This window comes from Lycium barbarum, chromosome 6, assembly GCF_019175385.1.
Source record: "Lycium barbarum isolate Lr01 chromosome 6, ASM1917538v2, whole genome shotgun sequence".
Classification (NCBI taxonomy): Eukaryota; Viridiplantae; Streptophyta; class Magnoliopsida; order Solanales; family Solanaceae; genus Lycium; species Lycium barbarum.
In genome coordinates this window covers 103102327-103127179 of record NC_083342.1, presented here as the reverse complement: position 1 = coordinate 103127179, position 24853 = coordinate 103102327, and the positions used below count along the sequence as shown (strand labels likewise).

The following is a 24853-nucleotide window of genomic DNA, read 5'->3' as shown; positions in this document are numbered from 1 at the left end:
TGATACTAAAAAATTCCCTAGTTCGAGCACAAATAAAAAGATTAATATATTTCTAGTCCAATTCCCAGACTATTTTCTTGAGTTTGGCTTTCAGATTTTGTTTACTCCCAAGCCAGGTATAGCACTTCTCGAACAGACTTCTTCTTGAGTTTTTATTCCTTTCTGTTTATGTTTTCGTGCATAATTGAATTACACTACATATCATGCCTCTCCATCGGTATCCTAAAAAAATTTCTTTGTTAGAAAAGAAAGAAAAGCAAAAAAAAAATATTAATAGGTTATGCAATATTAATAATATGGCATTATAGGTTTTTATTTAAATGTGTATTTACATTTGTATACAAAAATATTATAAGAGTATTAATTGATAGAGGGGTAAAAAAAAATTGTTCAACATTTCATGGGCATTAATCCAACTTTGAACTTTGTCGCTTCCCACTTTTAGAATATATATATAGAGAGTGAGATTATTTAATTAGATGAATTGTCAAATGACTGATTTTAACGCAAAACAGATTTGTTGTGTTACTATACGTCAAAACGCATGTCATATTTGGATACTTGATCCCTAATAATATAAATATAACCAAAATGAACAAAGAATTCTATAAGAGTATAATTAATGACTTTTATAGCAATGAAAAGGCTATCACGTAATGGTGATTAAAGTTGATTTATTGCTGCTGTAGTTAACCATCATGTAATTTAAGTATTACTATTTAATTAAATGTTTTATTTACTATATTTTGATTTAATGTAAGAGCAAAATGGTAATTTAACTTGAAGGTAAGTGTTTCTCACTTTTAGTATATTATGATAATTATATTTTATCCTTTACCACACCTTTTCATGATAGCTCTACACTGTAGCCTACGTTTTTTATATACTTATCCTTCAAATTACTAATGTCTAATATTATATAACAACAGAAAACGATACAATTCATCCAAAAGTGCAATTCATCAAAACAATACAATACAATATCAAACAATATATAACAACCGTCCAAACAAGGTGTAATAGAAAAAGTGTCAAATATGGTGTATTAGTTTTAGAAGTACCCTTCCAATACAATGAAAGCTTACACCTCTTGAGTGCCTTTTTATTTATCTTACATAATTCTACAGGAGATAGAATTTCTTAAGCACATAAAATGTATGATTCGGCTAGATTGCCACTTTATTTTACAACTGAAATACGAAATTATTAACCAAGCTTGTTCGCAATAGTACTCTTAAGTGCATTAAATTCTTTACCACTCAAATGGAAATTGTTTCCAAACTAAACACCAACTGTGGAGAGGATGGGGTTGTAATATCATTTCGTCAGAACAGAAGTCTTATACCAGCTCATGAATTTAGCTATGAACTCTGCAGTGAAAAATAGAAAGGAAAATAAGGAAATTAAAAAAATTCAATCTTTTAGAAACATTGATGCCCAATATTTTTCCTGTGTAAATCATACGTTATATAAACATACGTTTGAGATACCGTTGCATTGCCATACATATGGCCTAGAGGTGAAGCTAAGTGTCAAGAAAGTATAAGCATACGTGAAAATATATTAGCCTTAAAATTTTATGTCTGTCCTGTTACATGCTTTCAATTTGACAACTCTATATTAAGGTATTCTGAGGATTGGTTTTCAATAGCATTTTGTTAAGTTTTAGTTGTTCTATTCTCCTGACCCTAGATTAAGGTGAAGAGTGGCAGGAGAGTTCTACAAGGATATCTTCTATGGAATAAAAACATCCTCCACTCTCATTAAAGATATCTTCTATGATATCTTCTGTGGATGCTCTTTTTAACATTAAAACTTAAGAGGATTAATTATCAAGTGCCAAATTTTATCTGTTTATTGTCCTTGGTATTGTAGGGAGGTGATATAGAAGAGTGTCAGAAGACTATGGGCTTGCACCAGATTTTATCTTAAACTTGTCATGTTTACGTAGGAAAGAATAGGAAGAGAATATTTTTCTTAGAGAATGCTCAAGTTGTATTAGGCTACTTAAGGCCACTTGAGATGATTACAATCATCAATTACATCTCTATTTATACTACTCAAAAAACCAATTCAAAAGTCTTGTACAAATAACTAGATACATGTATCACAATTCACTAGATACATGTATCACAAACTTTTAAAAGATTTCTTGAAAAACTAAGAGATAATATTGAAAGACTAAATGATATTCTTGAAACAATAAAGAACTCCTAGAAAACATAAAAGTCAAAGATAGTATCCTGAATGCATTAATTCCAACACTCCCCCTTAATGCATTTGCTTGACAACTCCAATGCGTTCTCGAAGATAGCAAAACTTTTCTCTAGGAAGTGTTTTGGTAAAGATGTCAGCAAATTGTTCTCCTGTCTGGCAATAATGCAACTGAATTTCACCTTTCTCTTGTGCTTCTCGGATAAAATGATACTTGATGGAAATATGCTTTGATCTTTCATGGTTGACCGGATTCTTGGCAATGGCAATCGCTGATTTGTTATCGCAATACAAAACAGTCCCTTCTTTTTGTTTTTCACCAATATCTTCAAGAATTCTCCTAAGTCAAATAGCTTGAGAAGTAGCCTTAGTTGCTGAGACATATTCTGCTTCGGCAGTGGATTGAGCAACTACACTTTGCTTTTTTGACAACCAAAAACAAATGCTTGAACCAAATAAGAAAGCATAACTAGAAGCACTCTTCATGTCATCTATACTTCCAGCCCAATCACTATCAGAATAGCCAATTAAGTCCAAATCTCCATCAAATTTGTACATTATCCCATAATCCATTGTTCCTTGCAAGTAGCGTAGAACGCTTTGTAGCTCCAAAATGCACTTGGCTTGGTTCTTGCATGAATCTGGATAATAAACTGGCAGCAAACATAATGTCAGGTCTTGTTGAAGTAAGATATAACAGGCTTCCAATCAAGCTCCTGTAAAGTGAGCTATTAGCTTTCTTTGCTCCATCATCTTTTTTGAATTTCTCATTTGCTGCTAATGGTATGGCCACAGACCTGCAATCCATCATTTTAAATTTTGAAGAATACTTTTAGTATACTTCTTTTGAGAAATAAAAATTCCTTCTTTCACTTGAGAAACTTCAATGCCCAAGAAATAATGTAGTAACCCAAGATCACTCATTTCATAGGTTTGCATCATATCTTGCTTGAATTTCTGCATCATCTTCAGATCATTTCCTGTAAAAATCAGATCATCCACATAGAGGCAAACAATGACAATACTGCCATGTTCTTGCTTCACATACAAAGTGGCTTCGCTTTTACTTCTCTGAAAATTATTTTTCAGAAAATATGTATCAATTTCATTGTACCAGGCTCTTGGCGCTTGCTTCAGCCCATAAAGAGCCTTTTTATCATGTACACCTTCTCTTCTCCCCCTTGAACAAAAAATCCTTGAGGTTGCTCAACATAAATTTCTTCATCAAGTTTTCCATTTAGAAATGTAGACTTAACATCAAGTTGAAAATTCTTCCATTTCTTTTGTGCAACAACAGCAATCAAGGTTCTAATTGTCACAAGACGTGCAACTGGAGAGAAAGTTTCGTAAAAATCAATACCTGGCATTTGAGTGAAACCTCTAGCAACCAACCTTGCTTTGTGCTTTTGAATTTCTTCTTCTTGATTGAGTTTGATTTTGTAAATCCATTTTAGACTTACAACTTCTCTTTCTTTGGGTACATCCACAAACTCCCAAGTATTATTTTTCTCAATCATCCGAATTTCTTCTACCATGGCTGCCTTCCAAACAGCATGCTTTATTGCCTCCTCATAATTTTCTGGCTCAATACAGGCAAAGTTTCATCTTTGATAGATGTCACTCAACATTCTTGTTCCTCTTGGAGGTGGTTCTTCATCTTCTGGATCTGAGATTTCTCCCCCTTGAGGGATATCTTCCTCTTCCTCATCCTCTTCTTGACTTGGCACATTTAAAGAAATGATAGAAGTATTCTCCACCTTTTTATCTTTCCAATTCCATGCTATTTTTTCATCAAAAAATGACATCTCTACTAACAACAAGTTTGTTAGTTTTGACATCGAGAAGCCTATCCTTTTGTCACATCACTATAACCAAGAAATATACATTTTTGACTCTTTTCATCCAATTTTGTTCTTTTTTCAGCAGGTATATGAGCATAATAAATACACCCGAAAATTTTAAAATGACTTACAGAAGGTTTCGTTCCACTCCAAGCTTCAATTGGTGCCTTATCCTTCAATGTCTTTGTCGGGCACCTACTGAGGATGTACACTGCTGTATGTACTGCTTCTGTCCAAAAATATTTTGGCAGCCCTTTCTCATTCATCATCATTCTGGCCATTTCAACAATGGTTCTTTTCTTCTTTCAGATACACCATTTTGTTGAGGAGTGTACCCTGCTGTAAGTTGCTTCTCAATGCCTTCATTTTTGCAATATTCTTCAAATTCTCGACTTGTGTATTCACCTCCTCTGTCACTGCGAATGGTTTTGATGCTGCAGCCTTTTTGCTTCTCAACAAAGGCTTTAAATCTCTTGAATGTAGCAAATGTTTCTGACTTTTCTTTCAAGAAATAAACCCAAGTCATTCTTGAAAAATCATCAATAAAAATTAGAAAGTACCTTTGGCTTCCCAGAGATGGAGTCTTCATTGGTCCACAAATGTCTGTATGGATTAGTTCCAAAAGCACACTTGCTCTCTAAGACTTCCCTTTTGGAAAAGACTTTTTATGTTGCTTTCCCATAATACAACTTTCACATGGATCCACTTCAGTATGTATCTCAGGAAGGCCTTGCACCATGTCTTTTTGCTTCAGAAGCTTCAAACCATGAAAATTCAAGTGACAAAACCTTTTGTGCCAAAACCATGAATCATCTACAACTTCATTTTTGAATGCATTGTAATGAAGTTGTAAAGGAAAGTTTCTTTTTATCATCTTTACTTCAACAATGACTTGATTTGGCTCAATTTTATCATAAATTCTACAACAATTATCTCTAAACACAAGAGAATAACCATTTTCCATGAGCTAACCAACACTAAGCAAATTTTCTTCCAGGTCAGTAACATAAAGGACATCATGAATTTTCTTACCGCTCCCTTTTCTGTTGATCGAAATGGTACCTCTACCTTTTGCATCAACTAAGGCTCCATTCCCCATTCTCACTTTAGAAGTGATGCTGCGATTAATTGAGAGGAAAGCCTTTTCATCTCCAGTCATATGACTGGTACAACCGCTATCAACATACCATTCATTGCTTTTGGCTGAAGCATCAGATTGAGAAGCGTAGAAAAGGTTTTCTTCCTTTTCTTCCTCTTTTCCTTCACAGAAATTTACTTGCTTCTGTTGCTTGTGCCTGCAGTCCTTCTCAATATGGCCAAACTTTTTTACAAAAGTTACATTGGGGCTTGCCTTTGTGCCAACATTTTTCTGCATTATGATTAGTCTTTTTGCAAATTTTACAAAAAAGACTAGTACTTTTCTCACCTTTTTCTTCAACATTCCTAGTAGAGCCATCACGATCCTGCTTCTTTTTTGGATTGTACTTCTTTTTTTGTTGATTCTTTGAGAAATTTTGAGAATTCTCATTGGTTTTGGACTGGAAAGCCGTCTCTTTGGGTTGATTCTCACGAAAAAGTCTTCGCTTCTCGTGTGCACGAAATGATCCAAAGCTCTTAGAAAGATCTTTCGTCTCCTCAGTGATAGCAACAATATACTCATACTTTTCTGTGACACTAATTAGAATCTTTTCCACAACTTGTTGGTCAGAAATTTCATCACCATGATTTCTCATTTCATTAACAATATTCATGACTCTTGTGCAATATTCATCGATTTTTTCAGATTCTATCATCTTCAAATCTTGAAACTCTCTTCTAAGAGTTTGAAGATTGATAGTGCGTAACTTTTCGTCACCATACACCTCAGCTTCCAGAGACTCCCAAGCTTGCTTTGCAGTCTCACAAGTAGCAATTTTTGCAAAAAATGCTCTTGAGACTCCCATTTGAATTTTTCTCAAAGCCTTTGCATCTTGACGACGCTTAGCCTCAAGATTATTTATCCCTGCTACTAAAAGTTCACCATCGTCTTCTGGCTCTTCATAGCCATTTGCAACAATAGTCCACAAACCTTCAGCTTTCAGATAAGTTTTCATTCTTATCTTCCAGTAGTCAAAGTCATTTCCATTAAAAAATGGAGTAAGAACAACTGAAGAATCAACACCATCATTTGTTTTAGATGCCATAATTTTTTCTTCTTCACCTAACCCCAGATTAAGAACGAAAACTGCTCTTGATACCAATTTGTAGGAAAGAATAGGAAGAGAATATTTTTCTTAGAGAATGCTCAAGTTGTATTAGGTTACTTAAGGCCACTTGAGATGATTACAGTCATCAATTACATCTCTATTTATACTACTCAAAAAACCAATTCAAAAGTCTTGCACAAATAACTAGATACATGTATCACAATTCACTAAATACATGTATCACAAACTTTTAAAAGATTTCTTAAAAAACTAAGAGATAATATTGAAAGACTAAATAATATTCTTGAAACAATAAAGAACTCCTAGAAGACATAAAAGTCAAGGATAGTATCCTTGTGAATGTATTAATTCCAACAGTTTACCACTCTGATGGATGAGCTAACAAATAATATACAAGCTAAGGTTTCATGATGCATGTTATTTACAAATGATAATTTCGACAATTAGTGGAACTAGAGGATGACTCAACGAAAGATTGGAGTAAAGGAGAGGGTAAGACATGTAGGATAAGTAGATGGAGGGAAAGATATTAACTGCAAGGTCAGCTCCCACAGAAGAATGATGGTGAAACAAGATTCAATGGGATTGTGGTGCCTAAGTTCAGTCTTCCAAGATAATGACAAAATAGATAAATAATTCACACATAAAATTATAATATGGTGGCTAAATAGAGGAGTATTATTGGGAAAAAAGTAAAGGATCATCATAGGAGCGACAAAAGCTTTAAGGAAAGATTTGGTACGGGATCTAGAATTCGTCTTTTTCTTTCTTCAAAGGAAGATGAAGAATAAATTTCCATCAAATGCTTGTCTTACCTTCAATCTTCATAAATTTTAGAACAATCTTTTTCACTGCATCATTGTCACTCTTACCCTGTTCGAGATCATTGTAATTTATCTGGGTGAAGGAAAAAAGTCGACTTAATTATTTGCCTCTCTGATAATGTATTGGCGAACGTATACTGAGTATTTAATAGTGAAATGTGTGAAATTCCGTACACTGTACTTCATTTTCAGAGTGTCCATTTCTTTGTGGAATTGGTCATCCAAATTACTCTTTAGTTCTTCAACCACAGTCTGCATATAACGGAATGAAGTAAAACGAAGTTAGTGAAAAGCTTCAATTATTTCAAGCAATAGGTATAAGGACTAAGAAGCTCTTACATTAAAGATGAACTCAGCAGATACATTGTGCTCTATCAAGTTCTGCAATTTCCCACGAATAACGTATAGCCTGAGAGAGAAAAGAACTCTTGATGTTACTATTATGAGTGCTCGGAACTCTTAATTGGGGTGTCGAAGAGCCTCAATGTGAAGTGAACAATGCCCTCATAGTCATAGAAATGTCTTTCTAATATACTCTTTCCGTTTCATTTTATATGACAATATTTGATTGGACACAATCTAGGAAAAATAGAATATGATTTTTGGCATTTGCCAAAACTACCCTTAAAACTTGTGATTTCAAACATATTAAAATATTTTTACGGCTGTAAAAGCATGTCGTTAAGGATAACATGAGAAGCTTAAAGTTAAACAATTTTTAAATATTCTAAGATATTATCCTTTTTTAAATAAACTAAAAACGAAAGAGCGTCACATAAAAGGGAGAGGGAGTAACTTCTTGATAATGTGAAATTATACTTACTGCTCTGGGCTTTGTTCTTCAATTATGTTTTTAGCAATCTTTGCAATGTCGTCTTCCCACCCTGTCTTTATTTCTTGATTCTCAGTCAAGGAAGTGCTGATAACACCACATTCTCCAATAGTTAGCGAGTGGACAATACAAAAGAAGAATCTGTTTGCAAATAGTTAATCTAGATAGAGGAATGTGTAATTCATTCTCTAAAAAAACGTTACTTGAAGTGCCAGGTAGCTTCAAAAGAGCGAATTGCTTGGCGTAGGTTACTTTTAGAGTTACTAGCAATCCTCGCTACCATTTGGTGGGGTAGTTCTATTCCTTCCCGTTTTGCTATGAATTCTAAGACGTGTACAATCTGTCAACAAGAGAAGCTTTTTCAAGTTAGTTACGGGAAGATAGAGTTGTGCATATTATATTTGAGTTCAAGTAACTTGCTATAATAGGTTAGATTATACTGATTGCGTAAATTCTTTTTTATGTTCTCAATGTATGTAACTTAAATCCAATTAAGTATTGGAACTGTGTACCCACCTCATCATCTGAAGGTTTTTGGAGATGGACAACTTTGCAAATAGACTTAATTGGCTGGAGTTTTGTGATATCACTGCAGCAAAAGACCACCATATAACAACCTTCATATCTCTCTATCATCCATTTGATATATAGCAAGGCATCTGTTGATAGTCTGTCTGCCTCACAAAGAATGATGGCTGTATACATTACAGAAAAAGTGATACATCAACTTTATCAAGACTTCAATTGTCCAATTTTCGGTGCTAGAAATTGCAAAAGCATTAATACCTTTACAGTCATCAGGATGGCACGGTGCAGATTTGCTTGATGATTTGTGCCTTCTCTCATTGATTAGTTCTACTATGACATGCTTCTCATAGCCTTTAGTTTCAGAGAGATTGATCTCAACATGTTTTGTTGATTCCTTCACATTTACTTGGATGCTGGGAACTCCTTCTCCCTGAAATGCATTTTGAGAAGGTCCTTTCACCATTCAAGCAGGAGATGTGCTTCAATTTATATGCACTACAGTGTGAATAATTTTTCCACTACCAGTGTAAGTTATCCTGTTGTAGCACGTTCTATCTTATTTTCCAGGTTAACTTGTAGTATCTTCAACCTAATAGCGTACAAATTCTTTTACATTGTGAGTGTCATTAAAATTAACTCTTTCATAAATACATGAAGTGGTAATTGTAGCTTTTACAGTCATATCCCAGACCAAAAGATAGTCTTTCTTTGGATATTTTAGTTGAAACTTGAAATTATTTCTGAAGCACTAGTTTTAACATTGAGATACTTTTATGGGATAAAAATGATGACTTGCTATCTGATGCCCTGCGCGTATTTGACGCGTTAGGATCATGAACTAGTAGAATATTGTGTGACATTCATAGCTTTTATGTCTTTGGAAGATATGAGAACTTCTCATTTGTTTCAATTTGCTTGTACTCTTCGTTTAGTGGGGATCAATTTAAACAACTGTTGGAATGGGAATAAATTAATTCTTTATTAATTAAAATTTAGATAATATAGAAACTATACAAAATGTACTACTACTTTGAATAAAAATGGATTTACTACTACTAATTTTAAAAAAATTAATTGTAATGGTGAAAAGACATATTACAAGTTAAATCTCACTTAGTTAGATTATCGGATAAACGCAAAGTATAACCAACACTTTGGCCTTTTAGTAATTAAGTAATATTGGAATTGCTTATAGTTGTTTACCCCGAATTTGGATAATCAATTAAATTTGTGGGTGAGGTATATGATATGTGGTTATTCCTTGAATCCCTTTGATAGAAAAAGGAAATATATGAATGTGCTATGAAGAAGCAACTAATAATCGGTGGTTTGCTATATACTTGTATGTTTACTAATATAGGTGTGTCACTTGATTGAAGAAATGTAATAGAGATGAACACGATGAATTAGGATTGCAACACGATAATGAGAGAGATTTGTATATATTTCTAGTACAAAGAATGTTTTTGATATTAAAGAGCCAACCCCTTAAAAGTGAGCAATGACCCTTATTTATAGTGTTGCCTCATGGGCCCCTTACAATAAGAGAAATCTAAAAAATAAAGAAAAGACTCTGACTTGGATTAGGTTGGGTTAGGTTGGCCGTACGGTCTGACACCCGTGCGATTGGCAGTTGAACGTGGCAGGACGTTATCGACGCGTGGCAATCGCGCAACGGATCTCCCGGACTAACGGCCACGACCAAACGGATCAACAGCAACGACCAACTCGGCCATGAAGAAAACCGAACCAAATGACGCCCTTCCTTGGCCTCGGTCCGAGCGTTCCTCCGGTTCAGAACAAAAGTCTTCATGCACGTTCTTGTCCCATTCTTCCCTCGGTTCCGGGTCTCGCCGGTTTAACGCATATCCGATTTTTACCGTATACAGATAGTCCCCACACTTTCCGGACCGTAGATTATATCGGAGTAACGGGAAGTGGATGAATCAAGAAGTCGGCGACTCCGTTTGTCCGTTGTTATCTTCTCATTTTGGCGGGAACAGTTGCGTCACGTCCCCTTTTCATCGGCCACGTGTCTTATTCCGGATGGTCAACTCTGACAACCGCTGTAACGCACGTCGCTTCAGGTCATTCCTCATTAATTATGGGGCACGTGGCTCCCCCTGGTTGGTCGGCATCCGTAACCGTTCTATTCCCATGCCTATATAAGGCTCTTCATCTCTTCATTCAAATATTTTTACGATTCATTCCTCTTCATCTTCACTGCATTTCTTCATCTTCACCATATATAATTATCCTCCATAGCAAGTTTGTTGCTGATTCATCGCTTATACCACGTGAAAGTAAGCAACTTTGCCACCATCTTTACTAGCTGCTCTTGTTTGAGTGTTGCTGCTTCTTACTCTGTCATTTCTTGAACCGTCTGTTCCTTTACTCTTTTTTAACTTCCTTTCTGAATCCACTCAACTTCTTCTGTTCATATTTTCAAATGTCTGAAACCACTTCCCATGATATTCCCTCGGTTTCATCTCAAGGAACCGAACCTGCATCCCCAACTAAAGCAAAAAGCACCTTCGAGCCCACTGCCTCGGACATTATACCGGCCAAGCCTAACTTCAATAAAGATTTTGAGGTCGAAAAACCTTCTTCGGTATCCGATAGGGGGTTTGATGTGAGGCGATATCCCTCATCCATTACTGAGGAAAAACTCGACTTAGTCCGGGCTGATTGTGGGTAGGACACCCGTTCGGTTCAAGTTTTTTCCCCCGGGCCAAGTGAGTCAGTCACTGACCACCGGGAAGGTTTTTTATACGTGTATACTTACCCTTTCACTCTCAAGCTCGACCCTCCGGTCGATCCGGTCATCTTGGACATGTGTCGGACCTATGACGTGACCTTGGCACAGATTTGTCCGATCGTCTGAAGGGTCGTGGAATGCCTCCGGTTGATGGCCAACAATGCCGGGAAGGAGCTCACGCTGGCCCACTTGATATTCTTATATTCCCCGAGGTTGTTCCGGGGTGGCGTAATAAAACTCGTAAAGCGTAGCCAGAATCCATTTTTCTCGAAAATGGACGAAGATAGAGACAGGGGCTAGTTGGAGCGATATGTCCGGGTGAGGACCGCGGACATCATTCCGGACAATTACATGCCTTTTCCGGAAATGTGGAACAACAAACGTAAGCCTGAACTCTAAGTAATTTCTTTTGTATATTTTGACAAACTTCGATCCCACTTTCTCACCGCTTTTCTTATTTATATTAGCCAATGGATGGATTCCTCCGGTCGTCCGGAATCTGAACGAATGGGTCACTGCACTCGTTAGCTAGTATGTCCACGACGACCGGACGTGGGGCCACCTGTCACGCGGCCGATGGGTCGCCCAGAACCACGGTAATACTTTGCTTCTACCCGTGTCCACTGCATCTTCTACGACCCGTATTCATTGCGTCTTCGATTTTCAGGTTTGCCCAAGGGTTCGGTGGATCCCAGACCGGAGACGACAGCCGAACCCATAATGTTGGCACCCGAGTTCGATTCAGCAGGTGTATCTCGTATCCTTGCTGCTGCTGCCAAAAGAAAAAGGCCCTCGAACAAAGGGCAGAAAATAAAGAAAAAGGCGAGGAGCGTCGTTAGGACTTTACGGGACGAAGTAGAGCCCGAGCTCCTCGTCTGGAGTATCAGTGCGGTCCCTTCCGTGGCTCCCGTTCTGGAGGAGGATATCACCGCTTCACCACTTCATCCAACCGGAGAAGGACCTTTGGTCCCGGCGTTACCCACATGTGCGGAAGAAGTTCTTTACCCGACTCCTCTAAGGTCGATTGACTTCGTCGACATTTCAGGTGAAGCTTCTTTCGAAGAAACCCCCCTGTAAAGGGCAAGTAGATCTGGGGGGGGGGGCTGCCGCAGAAGCTGATCAAAGAAACGAGCCGGCCCCCGAGAGCGAAGCTCCAACGGTCACTGGCCCGTTGCCCGATTATGAGACTGCTGCAACTACGAAGCCCCCTATCTTTGCCGAAGGTGCTGAGGCTGCTCCAAGTTTCCCTGTTCTCAAGCACCCCTCCTGCAACCGGCGAAGCCGCAGGTTTCGGACATCTCCAGATCCCTCGAGCCACGAGGGCGGTTGGTCGGGCCACCGAATCTGGTGCCAGGGACAGCTTGGTGCTCATCTTTCCGACCCCAAGTATGGAGCCGAGGAGGACAAGATCGGCTACGATCACCGTCCCCGAGGATTGCAGCTTTCTTTCTCGCCCGGTGGGCGTGAAAAGCTATCTGAGGCCCTTGTTTCGGATTCGGACAAGCGAAAGATGAACGGGGTCACCTGGCGGTGCTTTATTAACGAGGGTATGCATGCGGGCAACCGGGTAAGTTTATTAGCCACCTTTGCATAATTTCATTGAGAATTTTAGCCTTGTTTTGTTCAAGTTTTTAACTTGCTTCATTTGCAGAGTGTGGTGCTCGTCAACGAGGCCTTCATCCATGCCCAGCAAGAGGTGGACGACCTCAAGGGCCAGCTGGATGCTCAAAGCCGAGAGCCCGAGAAGTTTTTGCATCTTCTGCGGGTGAAGGAGGACGAGTTGAATCAAGTAGTAGCTCTTTCCAACCTCCGACCCGAGCTTGACGTAGCAAAGACTGAAAATCGTCAGTTAAAGGGTGAGCTGGCCGCGATGGCCGAATACAATCGGAGTCTCGAAGCTGAAAAGATCGGCCTTAGCCGAGATAACGCTCAATTTTTCTCGAGGCTCGATGAGCTCGAAACTACCCTTTCTCAACTCCGGGGGGAGCTGGATTCGATGAAGTCTGATGTTGCGAGTTTGGCCGAGAGGAAACGGCTGCTCGAATCTGAGAGTGCCCGGTACAAAGAGCGCATGAGGGTGTTCGAGGAGAAGGCGGAGCATAGGGCCCAGATATGCGATGATCTGAAAACCGAGCTCTTAAGGAGACGGTCGATGCTAATGACGCCCTCAAGGCCGAGCTCGAGTCGTCCATCCACATGCAAGATGTCTTGGGAGAGGCTCGGGATGTTCTGGCGGCAAAGTTAGCCCAGGCCGAGGCTGATTTCGAGGAAGCTCTGAAGAGCGTGGAGGCCGCCGAGGCTCATGCCACTATTGCTGCTGAGTACGAAAAATGGAAGTCTCAGAGGATCACCCTTGAGCAAGCCAGCATGGCTTTACGGATCTTCCGGCCCTTATTCTCGAGGCTAGAAGAATCGAGGAAGAGGCTAAGGGTGCCCTCGGGGATGACTCCGAGCGGACAGTGTCTGAACACTCCGGCTCCAGCCATTCCGGATAGATTTAGGGCCTGTACTTAGCTTTTTATTTTTTTGCCTTTGTAGGGGTCTCTGATGTAAAATCCTCTGTATAAATAGAACATGTGCTTTTCTTGATTCTTTTCTTCGAACAAATGATTTTTATGATTTTCGCCCGAATTGTCGGTTCGTTTTTAAGGAGTCATTTATTTCTGACTGTGCCTATATATCGGCTTTTCTCCTCCTCTGGTATACGTCATCCGGGAATTTTATGGAGTTTTTTTGCCCATGGGACTTATCTTACGCTTTCGTGAATTTGGACGTCTCCGAATCACGACGGGCGTTGTTAGGGCCGGTATTTTCGGCTACTTTTAGAGCCGGTATATTTCGGACACCTGAGTCTCAGCCTTAGTTGGATTTTGATGTAAAAGTCCCCATTTGTGGGGTTAATGATTTTGGCTCGGTTCTCTATGACCTTGTGGCCTTTGTCGAATTTCGACTGTAGTGCCCGGTATAGGGTGTACGAATGAAATAGTGCCGAAATACGGCGGTTATCACTGGGGTGAACTATTTTAACAGGAAGACATCCGAGATATCGTTTATCCAAACTTTCGATAATTTTTGCATTGCAAGTGTTTGTGTACATGAGAATGAATTTTTCCCTTTCGCCTTTGCCGTAGCAAACACTAAATGGACACGATTCATTCTGATCATTTGGTCCTTACATCGGAACCTAATGCAGAAGATACGGTTCTTGGTTTTGCCGTAGCAAATGTTATGTGGACACGATTCGTTTTGATCGTTTGGCCCTTACATCGGAGCCTAATATTAAAGGTCCGATTTTATTTTGTTGAGGGAGGCCTCCGGTTTCAACAAACCGGGGTAAACTTCGGAGTGGGTGTGATAGTCCCTAGCTCTTATCCGAGCTGCAAGATCGGGTGAGTGCTATTAAGTCCCCACTCGTTGGGTGTGACCTCGAGTTTCCGTGCGTCTGCCTTCGTCTTCGTTGAGTAACACGTTGTACTTGTTGCCTCATTAAAAACCTTGTCGGAAAACCCATTTTGGAACAAAACCGCACTAAGGAAAAGAGTGCAACACGTGTTTTCAGGCCTAAATTCTAACTTTATCCGGCTCTCAATTTTTCTGCAAAAAGAGAAAGGTTAAATAGAAAACATGAGGAGTTCATACCTTAACAATAGTATCTTTTCAGATGAGCCACGTTCCAATTATTGCGCAACCGTTGCCCATTCATGGACTCCAACTGATACGATCCTTTGCCTGTTATCCCGGTTATCTTATACGGACCTTCCCAGTTCGGACCCAGTTTTCCTTCGTTGGGATTCTTGGTGTTCAAGGTAACTTTTCGAAACACCAAGTCCCCAACTTGGAAATGCCAAAAATTGGATCTTCGATTGTAGTACCTTTCCATTCTCTATTTCTGAGCTGCAATACGGACTAACGCGTTTTCCCGAAGTTCATCCGTGAGGTCAAGCTTTACGGCCATGGCCTCCTCGTTTGACTCCCCGGTAGTATAGCTGAACCGGAGAGTGGGTTCACCAACCTCTACGGGAATAAGGGCTTCAGCCCCGTAGACCAACGAGAAAGGAGTTTCTCCCGTACTTGATTTTGATGTGATTCTGTATTCCCACAACACCTCCGGTAATATTTCCCTCCAGTGATGCTTCGACGCTTCAAGGTTTTTCCTGAGGTTTTGGATTATTGTCTTGTTCGTGGATTTGGCCTGTCCGTTTGCACACGGGTGATACCGGGTCGATACAATTTTCTTAATCTTCAATCCCTCGAGAAAATCGTTGACTTTGCCACCTATGAACTGGGGTCCGTTATCACAGGTTATCTCAGCAGGGATGCCGAAGCGACAGATGATGTGGTCCCATATAAAGTCAATAACTTCCTTCTCTCTAATTTTTTCAAAGGCCTGTGCTTCAACCCACTTAGAGAAATAATCAGTCATAAACAGAATGAAACGGGCTTTACCTGGTACCCATGGTAATGGGCCCACAATTTCCATTCCCCACTTCATGAAAGGCCAAGGTGAAACCACCGAATGCAGCAACTCCCCGGGCTAATGAATCATCGGAGCATGTCTCTGACACCCGTCACAATTTCGGATAAAAATTTTCGAGTCTTCGTCCATCTGGTATCAGTAATAACCGGCCCTGATGATCTTTCGGACCAGAGCTTCAACACCGGAGTGGTTGCCACAGGTTCCTTCGTGCACCTCTCTCAACACATACTCCATCTCTCCGGGACCCAAACACTTAGCCAGGGGGCCGAAGAAAGATCGTCGATACAATTGGCCGTCTACCAAGCAGAAACGCGCAGCTTTGGTCCTTAATGACCGTGATTCTTTTGGGTCATTCGGGAGCTTTCCATCACGCAAGTAGTCGATGTACTGGTTGCGCCAATCCCAAGTTAAAGCCATTGTGTTTATTTCGGCATGTCCGTTTTCTATAGCCGTGTTCAACAAGTGCACCGTAGTCCCGGGGTTGATTTCTTCCCCTTCGACCGAGGATCCCAAATTTGCCAATGCATCGGCTTCGCTGTTCTGCTCCCTCGGTATATGCTGCATGGTCCATTCTTTAAACCGATGTAGTATCACTTGGATTTTTTCAAGATACCTCTGCATCCGCTCGTCCTTGACCTCGAAGACGCCGTTCACCTGGTTTATGACCAAGAGCGAATCGCACTTTGCCTCGATTATTTCGGCCCCCATACTTCGGGCCAATTCCAAACCTGCAATCATAGCCTCATATTCGGCTTCATTGTTAGTCAATTTAATAGTTCTAATAGACTGTCGAACGGCATCCCCGGCCGAGGTCCTAAGGACGATCCCTAGCCCGGAACCTTTGAGGTTTGAGGCTCAGTCCGTATGTAGCGACCAAATACCCGAAGCTTTCCCCGAGGTCAGCAGGATCTCTTTCTCAACCTCAGGAACCATAGCCGGGGTGAAATCTGCCACAAAATCGCCCAAGATCTGGGACTTGATGGCCGTTGCAGGTTTGTACTCGATATTATATCCGCTAATTTTGACGGCCCATTTAGTTAGTCTACCCGATAATTCCGGTTTATGCATGATGTTTTTCAGGGGGTAAGTAGTTACTACACATATGGGGTGGCATTGAAAGTAGGGCTTGAGCTTTCTAGAAGCACTTACCAGTGCCAATGCCAATTTTTCCAAGTGGGGATAACGGATCTCCGCATCCCCCAAAGTTCTACTTACATAATAGATAGGGAATTGCGTACCTGATTCTTCTCGGACCAAAACGCCACTTGCCGCTACCTCAGAGACAACAAGGTAGAGAAAAAATAGCTCGTCCGCCTTTGGCGTGTGCAACAGCGGTGGGCTAGACAAGTATCTCTTCAATTCTTGTAAAGCTCTTTGGCACTCCGGTGTCCAAACGAAGTCGTTCTTCTTCCTTAGTAAGGAGAAGAAATGATGACTCATATCTGAGGACCTCGATATGAAACGACTCAACGCCGCTATCCTTCTTGTGAGCTTCTGTACTCCTTTGACGTTATTCACCACCTCGATATCCTCGATGGCCTTGATCTTGTCCGGGTTAATTTTGATCCCCCGGTTTGATACCATGAAACCCAAAAATTTGCCGGACCTTACCCCAGAGGCACATTTTTCCGGGTTGAGCTTCATGTTATACTTGCAGAGTACGTCGAAGGTTTCCTGCAAATGTTTTAAATGGTCCTCTATTTCCAGGGACTTGACCACCATGTCGTCAATATAAACTTCTATTGTTTTCCCTATTTGTTCTTCGAACATCTCATTAACTAGGCGTTGGTAAGTTGCACTGGCATTTTTTAGTCCAAAAGGCATGACATTATAACAGTAAGTCCCATATCGGGTGATGAAGGATGTTTTCTCTTGATCCTCCGGGTGCATCCGAATCTGGTTATACCCGGAGTAGGCATCGAGAAAACTTAACATCTCAAGCCTGGCCGTCGCATCGATCATTCTATTGACGTGATGCAACGGGAATGAATCCTTCGGCATGCTTTATTTAAATCCTTGTAATCAACACACATTCGAAAGTTAGCTAGCCAGTCTGGGTACTTTACCTCCCGGATAGAACCTATTCTTAAAAGCTTTGTTACCTCGTCTTTTACGAAGACGTGTTTTGCTTCCGCCATGGGCCTTCTCTTCTGCTTCACCAGGGGAAACTTCCCGTCTAGACTGAGCTTGTGAGTTGCTACTTCCGGTGATATACCTGTCATATCTATATGGGACCATGCGAAGCAATCTGCGTTAGCTTGAAGAAATTCAATTAACTTGTTCCTGAGCTCCGGGGTTAACCCCGTGCCCAGGTATACCTTTCTGTCCAGCAGGTATTCGAACAAGATGATTTGCTCCAGCTCCTCTACTGTTGACTTGGTCGCGTCCGAGTCATCCGGCATGACGAATGATCTGGGCACACCGAAGTCATCCTCTTCGCACTCCGGGTCCAACCCTGTATGTTGTGATTGCTATTTGGTGTCTGTTTCCCCGGTTGAGTCTTTCTTCCTTTGGTCCGATTTTTCAGGCTGAGGTGTCGTTTCCTCGACCGCGAACATCTCCTTTGCAGTGGGCTGTTCGCCTCAGATGGTTATTATCCCCTCCGGTGTCAGGAATTTCAGCAACTGATGCAATGTCGATGGCACGACCCTCATGCTATGTATCCAGGGTCTGCCCAGTAATGCGCTATACTTTATGTCGCCTTCGATCACATAGAACACCGCTTGCTGGATAGTGCCATTGATGTTAACCGGCAACGATATCTCCCCCTTTGTGGTTTCGCTCGCCATGTTGAACCCGCTGAGGACCCGGGCTACCGGCACGACCTAGTCGAGTAGCCTTAACTGTTCGACCACTTTCCACTGGATGATGTTGGCTGAGCTACCTGGGTCAATCAAAATACGTTTAATGTGAGTTTTAAAGATAAGAATAGAAATTACCAATGCATCATTGTGCGGTTGAATGATGCCTTATGCATCCTCGTTGCTGAAAGAGATAGAACCCTCGGGCAAATAATCCCGACTGCGTTTTTCGCGAACAACAGAAACCTTGGCCCGTTTCATCACCGGCCCTCGAGGGGCATCGGTGCCCCCAACTATCATGTTGATTACATGCTGGGGTTCTACTGGCTCGGCCCTTCGATGAGCCTCCCTTTCCTTGTAGTGATTTTTGGCTCGTTCACTCAGCAATTCTCGGAGATGACCATTCTTCAGTAACCGGCTACCTCTTTTCTTAGCTGGTGACAATTTTCGGTTCTGTGACCATGGGTTCCATGGTATTCACACACCATGCTCGGGTCCCGTTGGCCCGGATCCGACCTTAGAGGTCTTGGCCATCTTACATCAGGGACACGGCCAATGGCCGAGACGAGGCCCGAGGTACTGACGTTGAAGTTGTACTCCGATATCTTTGGTAAATCCTTGTTGCCAGCAGAGCTTCCGGCATCGCTCCTGAATGAGAGACCCCGACTATTCGACGGGCGCTCGACCCATTTATTACCCCGACCGGATAAATGGCTTGGGCTAAACCTTGATTTCTCCGACCTAAAGCTTGGCTTTTCCGAATGGGAGTATGGCCGATACCTTTCCCTCGACGATTCGGCCTTCATTTCGTAACCTTTCCTTGGTCTCTCAAAACTTTTGTTCACATTTATCGGCCTCGGGGGGAGCTCGAATTGATCATCCTCCACCCGAATCTTCGACTCGTATCGGTTATGGACATCAGCCCATGTCACAACCTCGTACTCCAGCAAGCTTTCCTTTAATTTGAACGAAGCCGTTGAGCTTTGAACATTGAGCCCCTTTGTGAAAGCTTGTGCAGCCCATTCTTCTGGAACCGGGGGGAGTTCCATCCGTTCCCTTTGGAATCGGTTGATAAATTCACACAGTAACTCATCGTCTCTTTTGGGCTATACGGAAAATGTCGGCCTTATGGGCCTGCACCTTTTTGGCACCGGCGTGAGCTTTGATGAAGGCATCGACGAGCATTTCAAAAGAGGTGATCGAATGCTCGGGCAGCTGGTCGTACCATGTTAATTCTCCTTTTGACAGAGTTTCCCTGCACTTTTTCAACAATACTGATTCAATTTCGTCCTTCTCCATATCATTGCCTTTTATAGCGCATGTGTATGAGGTCACATGTTTGTGTGGGTTCGTTGTGCCATCATATTTCTAGATATCCGGCATCTTGAACCTCTTCGGGATTAGTTTTGGAGCTGCACTCGGAGGAAAAGGCTTTTGGATGTACCTTTTCGAATCCGGCCCTTTCAGTAAAGGCGGAGCCCCCAGGATTTGGTCTACCCGAGAGTTGTATGTTTCCACCCTCTTCTCGGTTAAGTCTACCGTTTTGCCAAAGTTTCAAGCATTCTCAGAACCTCGGTGGAGGACCCAGCTCCGGACCCATCGCTCTCAACCATCTGTGCTTCATCTCTTCTGGGTTCAGCAACACCCTTTGCCTCCTCCGAGGTCGTTTTATCCCCTCCGTTTTGCAACCGGGCTATTGCGATTCCCTGTTCGGCAATCGCCGCTCTCTGTTCCTGCAACATTTCAAAAATTAAACGTAAGTCAATATTATCATTTGGGGCTTCCGGTTCTTTCCGACCCTGAGTCCAGGACAAAGTAATCGAATTGTGTGTATTTAAAGGGTCGGTAGCCGGTTATGCGGCATTCTCCTGGTCCACGGTGTTTTGATGGTTGAGGCCTTCCCTCGAATTAACGGGGTTAGGATCAGCGGGGTTTGGCAATCCTCGTGGACCGCTGCCTTCGTTTTCGGCCACGATCTCGTTGTTGTTGACTTGACCAGATTGCCCACTGTCAGCCATTTTAGTCCATTTTTTTTAGTGACGAACAGAAGATGTTTTCGATTTTGATGGGTAAGGTAGAGATCAAGATAAAAGACCACTATTATCCTGGCTCCAAGGTGGGCGCCAAACTGTTTACTCCGAATTTGGATAATCAATTAAATTTGTGGGTGAGGTATAGGATATGTGGTTATTCCTTGAGTCCCTTTGATAGAAAAAAGAAATATATGAATGTGCTATGAAAAAGCAACTAATAATCGGTGGTTTGCTATATACTTGTATGTTTACTAATATAGGTGTGTCACTTGATTGAAGAAATGTAATAGAGATGAACACGATGAATTCGGATTGCAACACGATAATGAGAGAGATTTGTATATATTTCTAGTACAAAGAATGTTCTTGATATTAAAGAGCCAATCACTTAAAAGTGGGCAATGGTCCTTATTTATAGTGTTGCCTCATGGGCCCCTTACAATAAGAGAAATCTAAAAAATAAAGAAAAGACTCTGAGTTGGATTAGGTTGGGTTAGGTTGGCCGTACGGTCTGACACCCGTACGATTGGCAGTTGAACATGACAGGACGTTATTGACGCGCGACGATCGCGCAACGGATATCCCGGACCAACGCCCACGAATAAACGGACTAACGGCCACGACCAAACGGACCAACGGCAACGACCAACTCGGCCATGAAGAAAACCGGACCAAATGACGCCCTTCCTTGGCCTCGGTCCGAGCGTTCCTCCGGTTCAGAACGAAAGTCTTCATGCACGTCAGTGACGGAGCCACACCTACTCAAGGGTGTTCATATGAACACCCTTCGTCGGAAAAAATTGTCGGATGCCTATGTCAAATATAAAACTTTGTGGATATATACTAGTAATGAACAACCTTGACATAGAAACAAAGGATAGTTCAGCGGCTAAGGGTGTGCAAACTCTTGCTTAGGACGCGAGTTCGAATCCCAGCTGTGGCACAATTTTTTTATTTTTGCATTAGAGGCATTGTGTTTTTCATGCGTTGTTTTTTTTTTCCCTCACACATCCCCTGTCCTAAAATATGAACACCCTTGCTAAAAATCCTGGCTCCGCCCCTGATGCACGTTCTTGTTCCATTCTTCCCTCGGTTCCGGGTCTCACCGGTTTAACGCATATCCCGTTTTTACCGTATACAATAGTAGTTATTTATTGTGATCTATCGACAGCAGAGATTCTTTTAGTAATAAAAGATTTTTATGTTTTCCCACCATAAAAGATTTCATTCATATTGTGTTATAATTGCAAAACCTCTTTCATGTATTGAAATGCCACCAATTACGAAGCATTTTGTGGGCTTTGAACCTCAGTTTCAGAGTTTTGTATGCATTAACTTATGGAAAAAATACAATTGAAAGAAAGATGGCAGTGTATTGATACCTTTAAGTGGAATACCTTGCACTTTTCTCTTGCCTGTAAAAGCAAAGAAACCATCATGAATCATGGAAACTTAAGTTTTTCAAAAGTTGATCTAGAACATGATACCAGTGATATTTGAATTTAACTTACATACATTGACAGTGTGAACTTTTCTACTCTATCAGTGTACTTTTAATTTGTTGTAGCAGGTACCCTGCCTTATTTTCAGGCCACTGATCCCACTCTTATGCACAGTATTTGTAGTTATCTTTGAGGTGACTTAATACTGTAAAAGTTCGTTTATGTCATAGCAGTGTATCGAAGTTAAAGTCGTGATAATTATGGTTACTCACATCAAGGTTTTTATTTCTGAAGTGGCAAAGCAACATAGTGTCTGGATTAAACTTTTAATATTTTGTAGCTTTAAAGAGAATCAATAAGTATACACTGTATATACCTGTACTTATACACTATATATACCTGTACTTTATTATGTCCAAAAACTTCACGAAGCAGAGCATATATCATGGTTCTTTTCCCTACTCCTGGTTGTCCTGCAAATATATAATGATGAGTACTGAGATCTGTTTTTGCCTGCAAAATTTAGAATCCAAAAAAGTGTCATGTCTTGGTATATTTGCTAAGAATAAGGAAAATTTAGAAAAAGACTGTTCAAGGATTATTATCATACCAGAGCCTTCAATTCTAGTGCTGTATTTCGATTGCATAGGAAATCTTTAAGAGCATTAGGCCTATACTTGTCAGCCCATTTAAATCTTTTGTCATTCTGTTCTTCTGGAACTGTAATATCCTTCTCCTCTATGGTATCTTTTTCATCATCTACAGTTTGAGTTGGTGAAGCTGGCAATGGTACTGGTTCAATTTCTTCCTCTTGCGATGATGTTTGTAATATTAATGGAGTTGGTGGTGGAGATGGTAATGACAATTTTTGTGGTGATGTTAATGGAGGTGCAGGGGCTGGTAGTTGTACTAAATTTGTTTGCATTTCTGATGCTCTCTCCCTCAAAGGCTTCCCCTGATCTAATTGTGAAATTCTAAGTTTGCTTTTTCTTGCACATCTTCTAACTCCTTTGGAACGTAAACCAAGTTCTTCTCCGATTGTCGTTCTGATTACTCTTTTATCTCTTGTCTCTGATGAAGGATCTTGGATGTTCTTGTTCCTAGAAGAAACATTCAAGGAGAAGGATGTTCTTTCCTCTTTGCTTTTGCGTGCAAAGTAAGATGCACTCCATTCTTGTACCTATTGAGACATAATATAATTAAGTAATTAAAAATGTGCTCTCTTAGTTTTTAGATGAAATGGTCAGAGACTTCAACAATACCTTGGTAGCTAAATTGGATTTAGAACTGGAACTTGTAGAAAAAGCTGATATATCTTTTCCAGGACTACTAAACTCTGCTAATAACTTCTGTCGATTAATCTCTTTGGACGAATCAGTAAGTCCTTTGTAATATGGACTTCTAGCAGAGTATCTCTTTTCTTCTTGAATTGCATTTCTTTTGTTGAATTCCTGGAGATTATCAGCTGTCAAACTCGAGTTCTTCGAGGATGAGCCTCCCTTTCTTGCTATAATAAACTCATTGACTTCTTTAGGCCATGATGATGGTTTCAATGAGTCAGCTGATTTGGATGATCTGACTGAAGGGGCTACTATGAGTGAGTTTGTAGGAGAATTTTGAGTTTCTGAGATGTTGCAGGGAACAGATTTTGAACGCAGGATCGATGGACTCGGCATTGAAGAGCTGAGATTGAAAGTTGCTGTTTTTTTCATTTGTTAAAAAGAGGATTAAGGAGGAGATAAAAAAGATGTTAATGCAATTAAGATACAGTATTAATGTGACTGGAAAAAAGATCTTTCCACGATAGGTCCATGGGCGGTCATCCCGAGATGTTACGTTATTAACAATGATTTTTTTTTCTTTATTAATCATCAGTCCACTCTTTTGCATGGCTGTACTATTACTGTAGACAGTATAACTGGCAATAGTCCATGCAAAAACAACTGACTACTTGAGGTTAATCTATATATAGTATAGTCTTTAGCTGTAGTGTTTGGTTCCATCTGTAGGATGTTTGTGCTGTATATACCAATCGCCCAGATCTGGAGAGTTCTTGAATGAGTTCAATTTATATGTACTGACAAAAAAAAAAAAAAAATTTACCTAAAAGATAATTATATGTACTCATCCATAGTAGGTGAGATTACCGACATGAAAAATAGTAGGTCACCCTCTACTTGTTAAAATGCGATGGTAGCGAAAAAATATTTTACACTGTTAATATATACACTTTTAAGTTAAATATTCTTGGATAACTAGACACTAAACATTGTATTGAAGTTACTATTCTTGTTTTTCAGTTAACTAATTTTACTTATTACTAGAATTGTCTTTAATTCAGTTCTTTTTTGTATGTGCTATGCCTACAGCTCATATACTCATTATTTAGGTCTTCATTGAGAGCTTTACTATATAAGTTACCATTGTTAGCTTGCTTATCAATTCCATCAAAACACTAGGTTTATTCTAAGTGTTATTATCTCCCAAGAAACAGTTACATTAATTTACTTTGCAATTTATTACTTGCTTCACAGTGGGTAAGGGTTCAATCTTGAGAGGATTTAAATAATATAATCTGATGGTCTAATTTATTTTCTAACGAAAAGTGTAGCTTAACCTATCATAGTAAATAGTTTTCGTTCTTATTAGATTATCCATTAATGCTTATGATAAAAGTTTATTTGTAATTTTCTTATAAGTAACCTGATCATATCGTGTAACGCTCCGACCACTAGGGCACCTCTTTATGTAAGATCTCATGAGGTCTTCGTCTTAGCAACTGTTCTATCAATGGATTTATGATAGTAGAGTTGTAGACGCCTTATCCTACAAAACAAATTTCAATTTTTCACAGAGAAGGAGAAAAAAAGTTTTTCAACCTCTGCACGCTGGATTA

At 40.4% G+C, this 24853-nt stretch overlaps 1 protein-coding gene across 1 annotated transcript; it reads right to left on the bottom strand.

The window, feature by feature from the left end:
- Nucleotides 1–1013: 1013 nt before the first annotated feature.
- LOC132599904 (replication factor C subunit 3-like) lies at nt 1014–23705 on the bottom strand. Its single transcript, XM_060313070.1, has 12 exons — nt 23220–23705; nt 22568–23137; nt 22357–22470; nt 21898–21930; nt 8705–8876; nt 8435–8613; nt 8122–8258; nt 7910–8005; nt 7426–7495; nt 7261–7338; nt 7078–7159; nt 1014–1370 (listed from the first exon to the last, which is right to left on the bottom strand). The coding sequence occupies exons 1-12, from the start codon at nt 23667–23669 to the stop codon at nt 1318–1320; spliced, it is 2034 nt and encodes a 677-aa protein (XP_060169053.1). The 5' UTR covers nt 23670–23705; the 3' UTR covers nt 1014–1317.
- Nucleotides 23706–24853: the final 1148 nt, after the last annotated feature.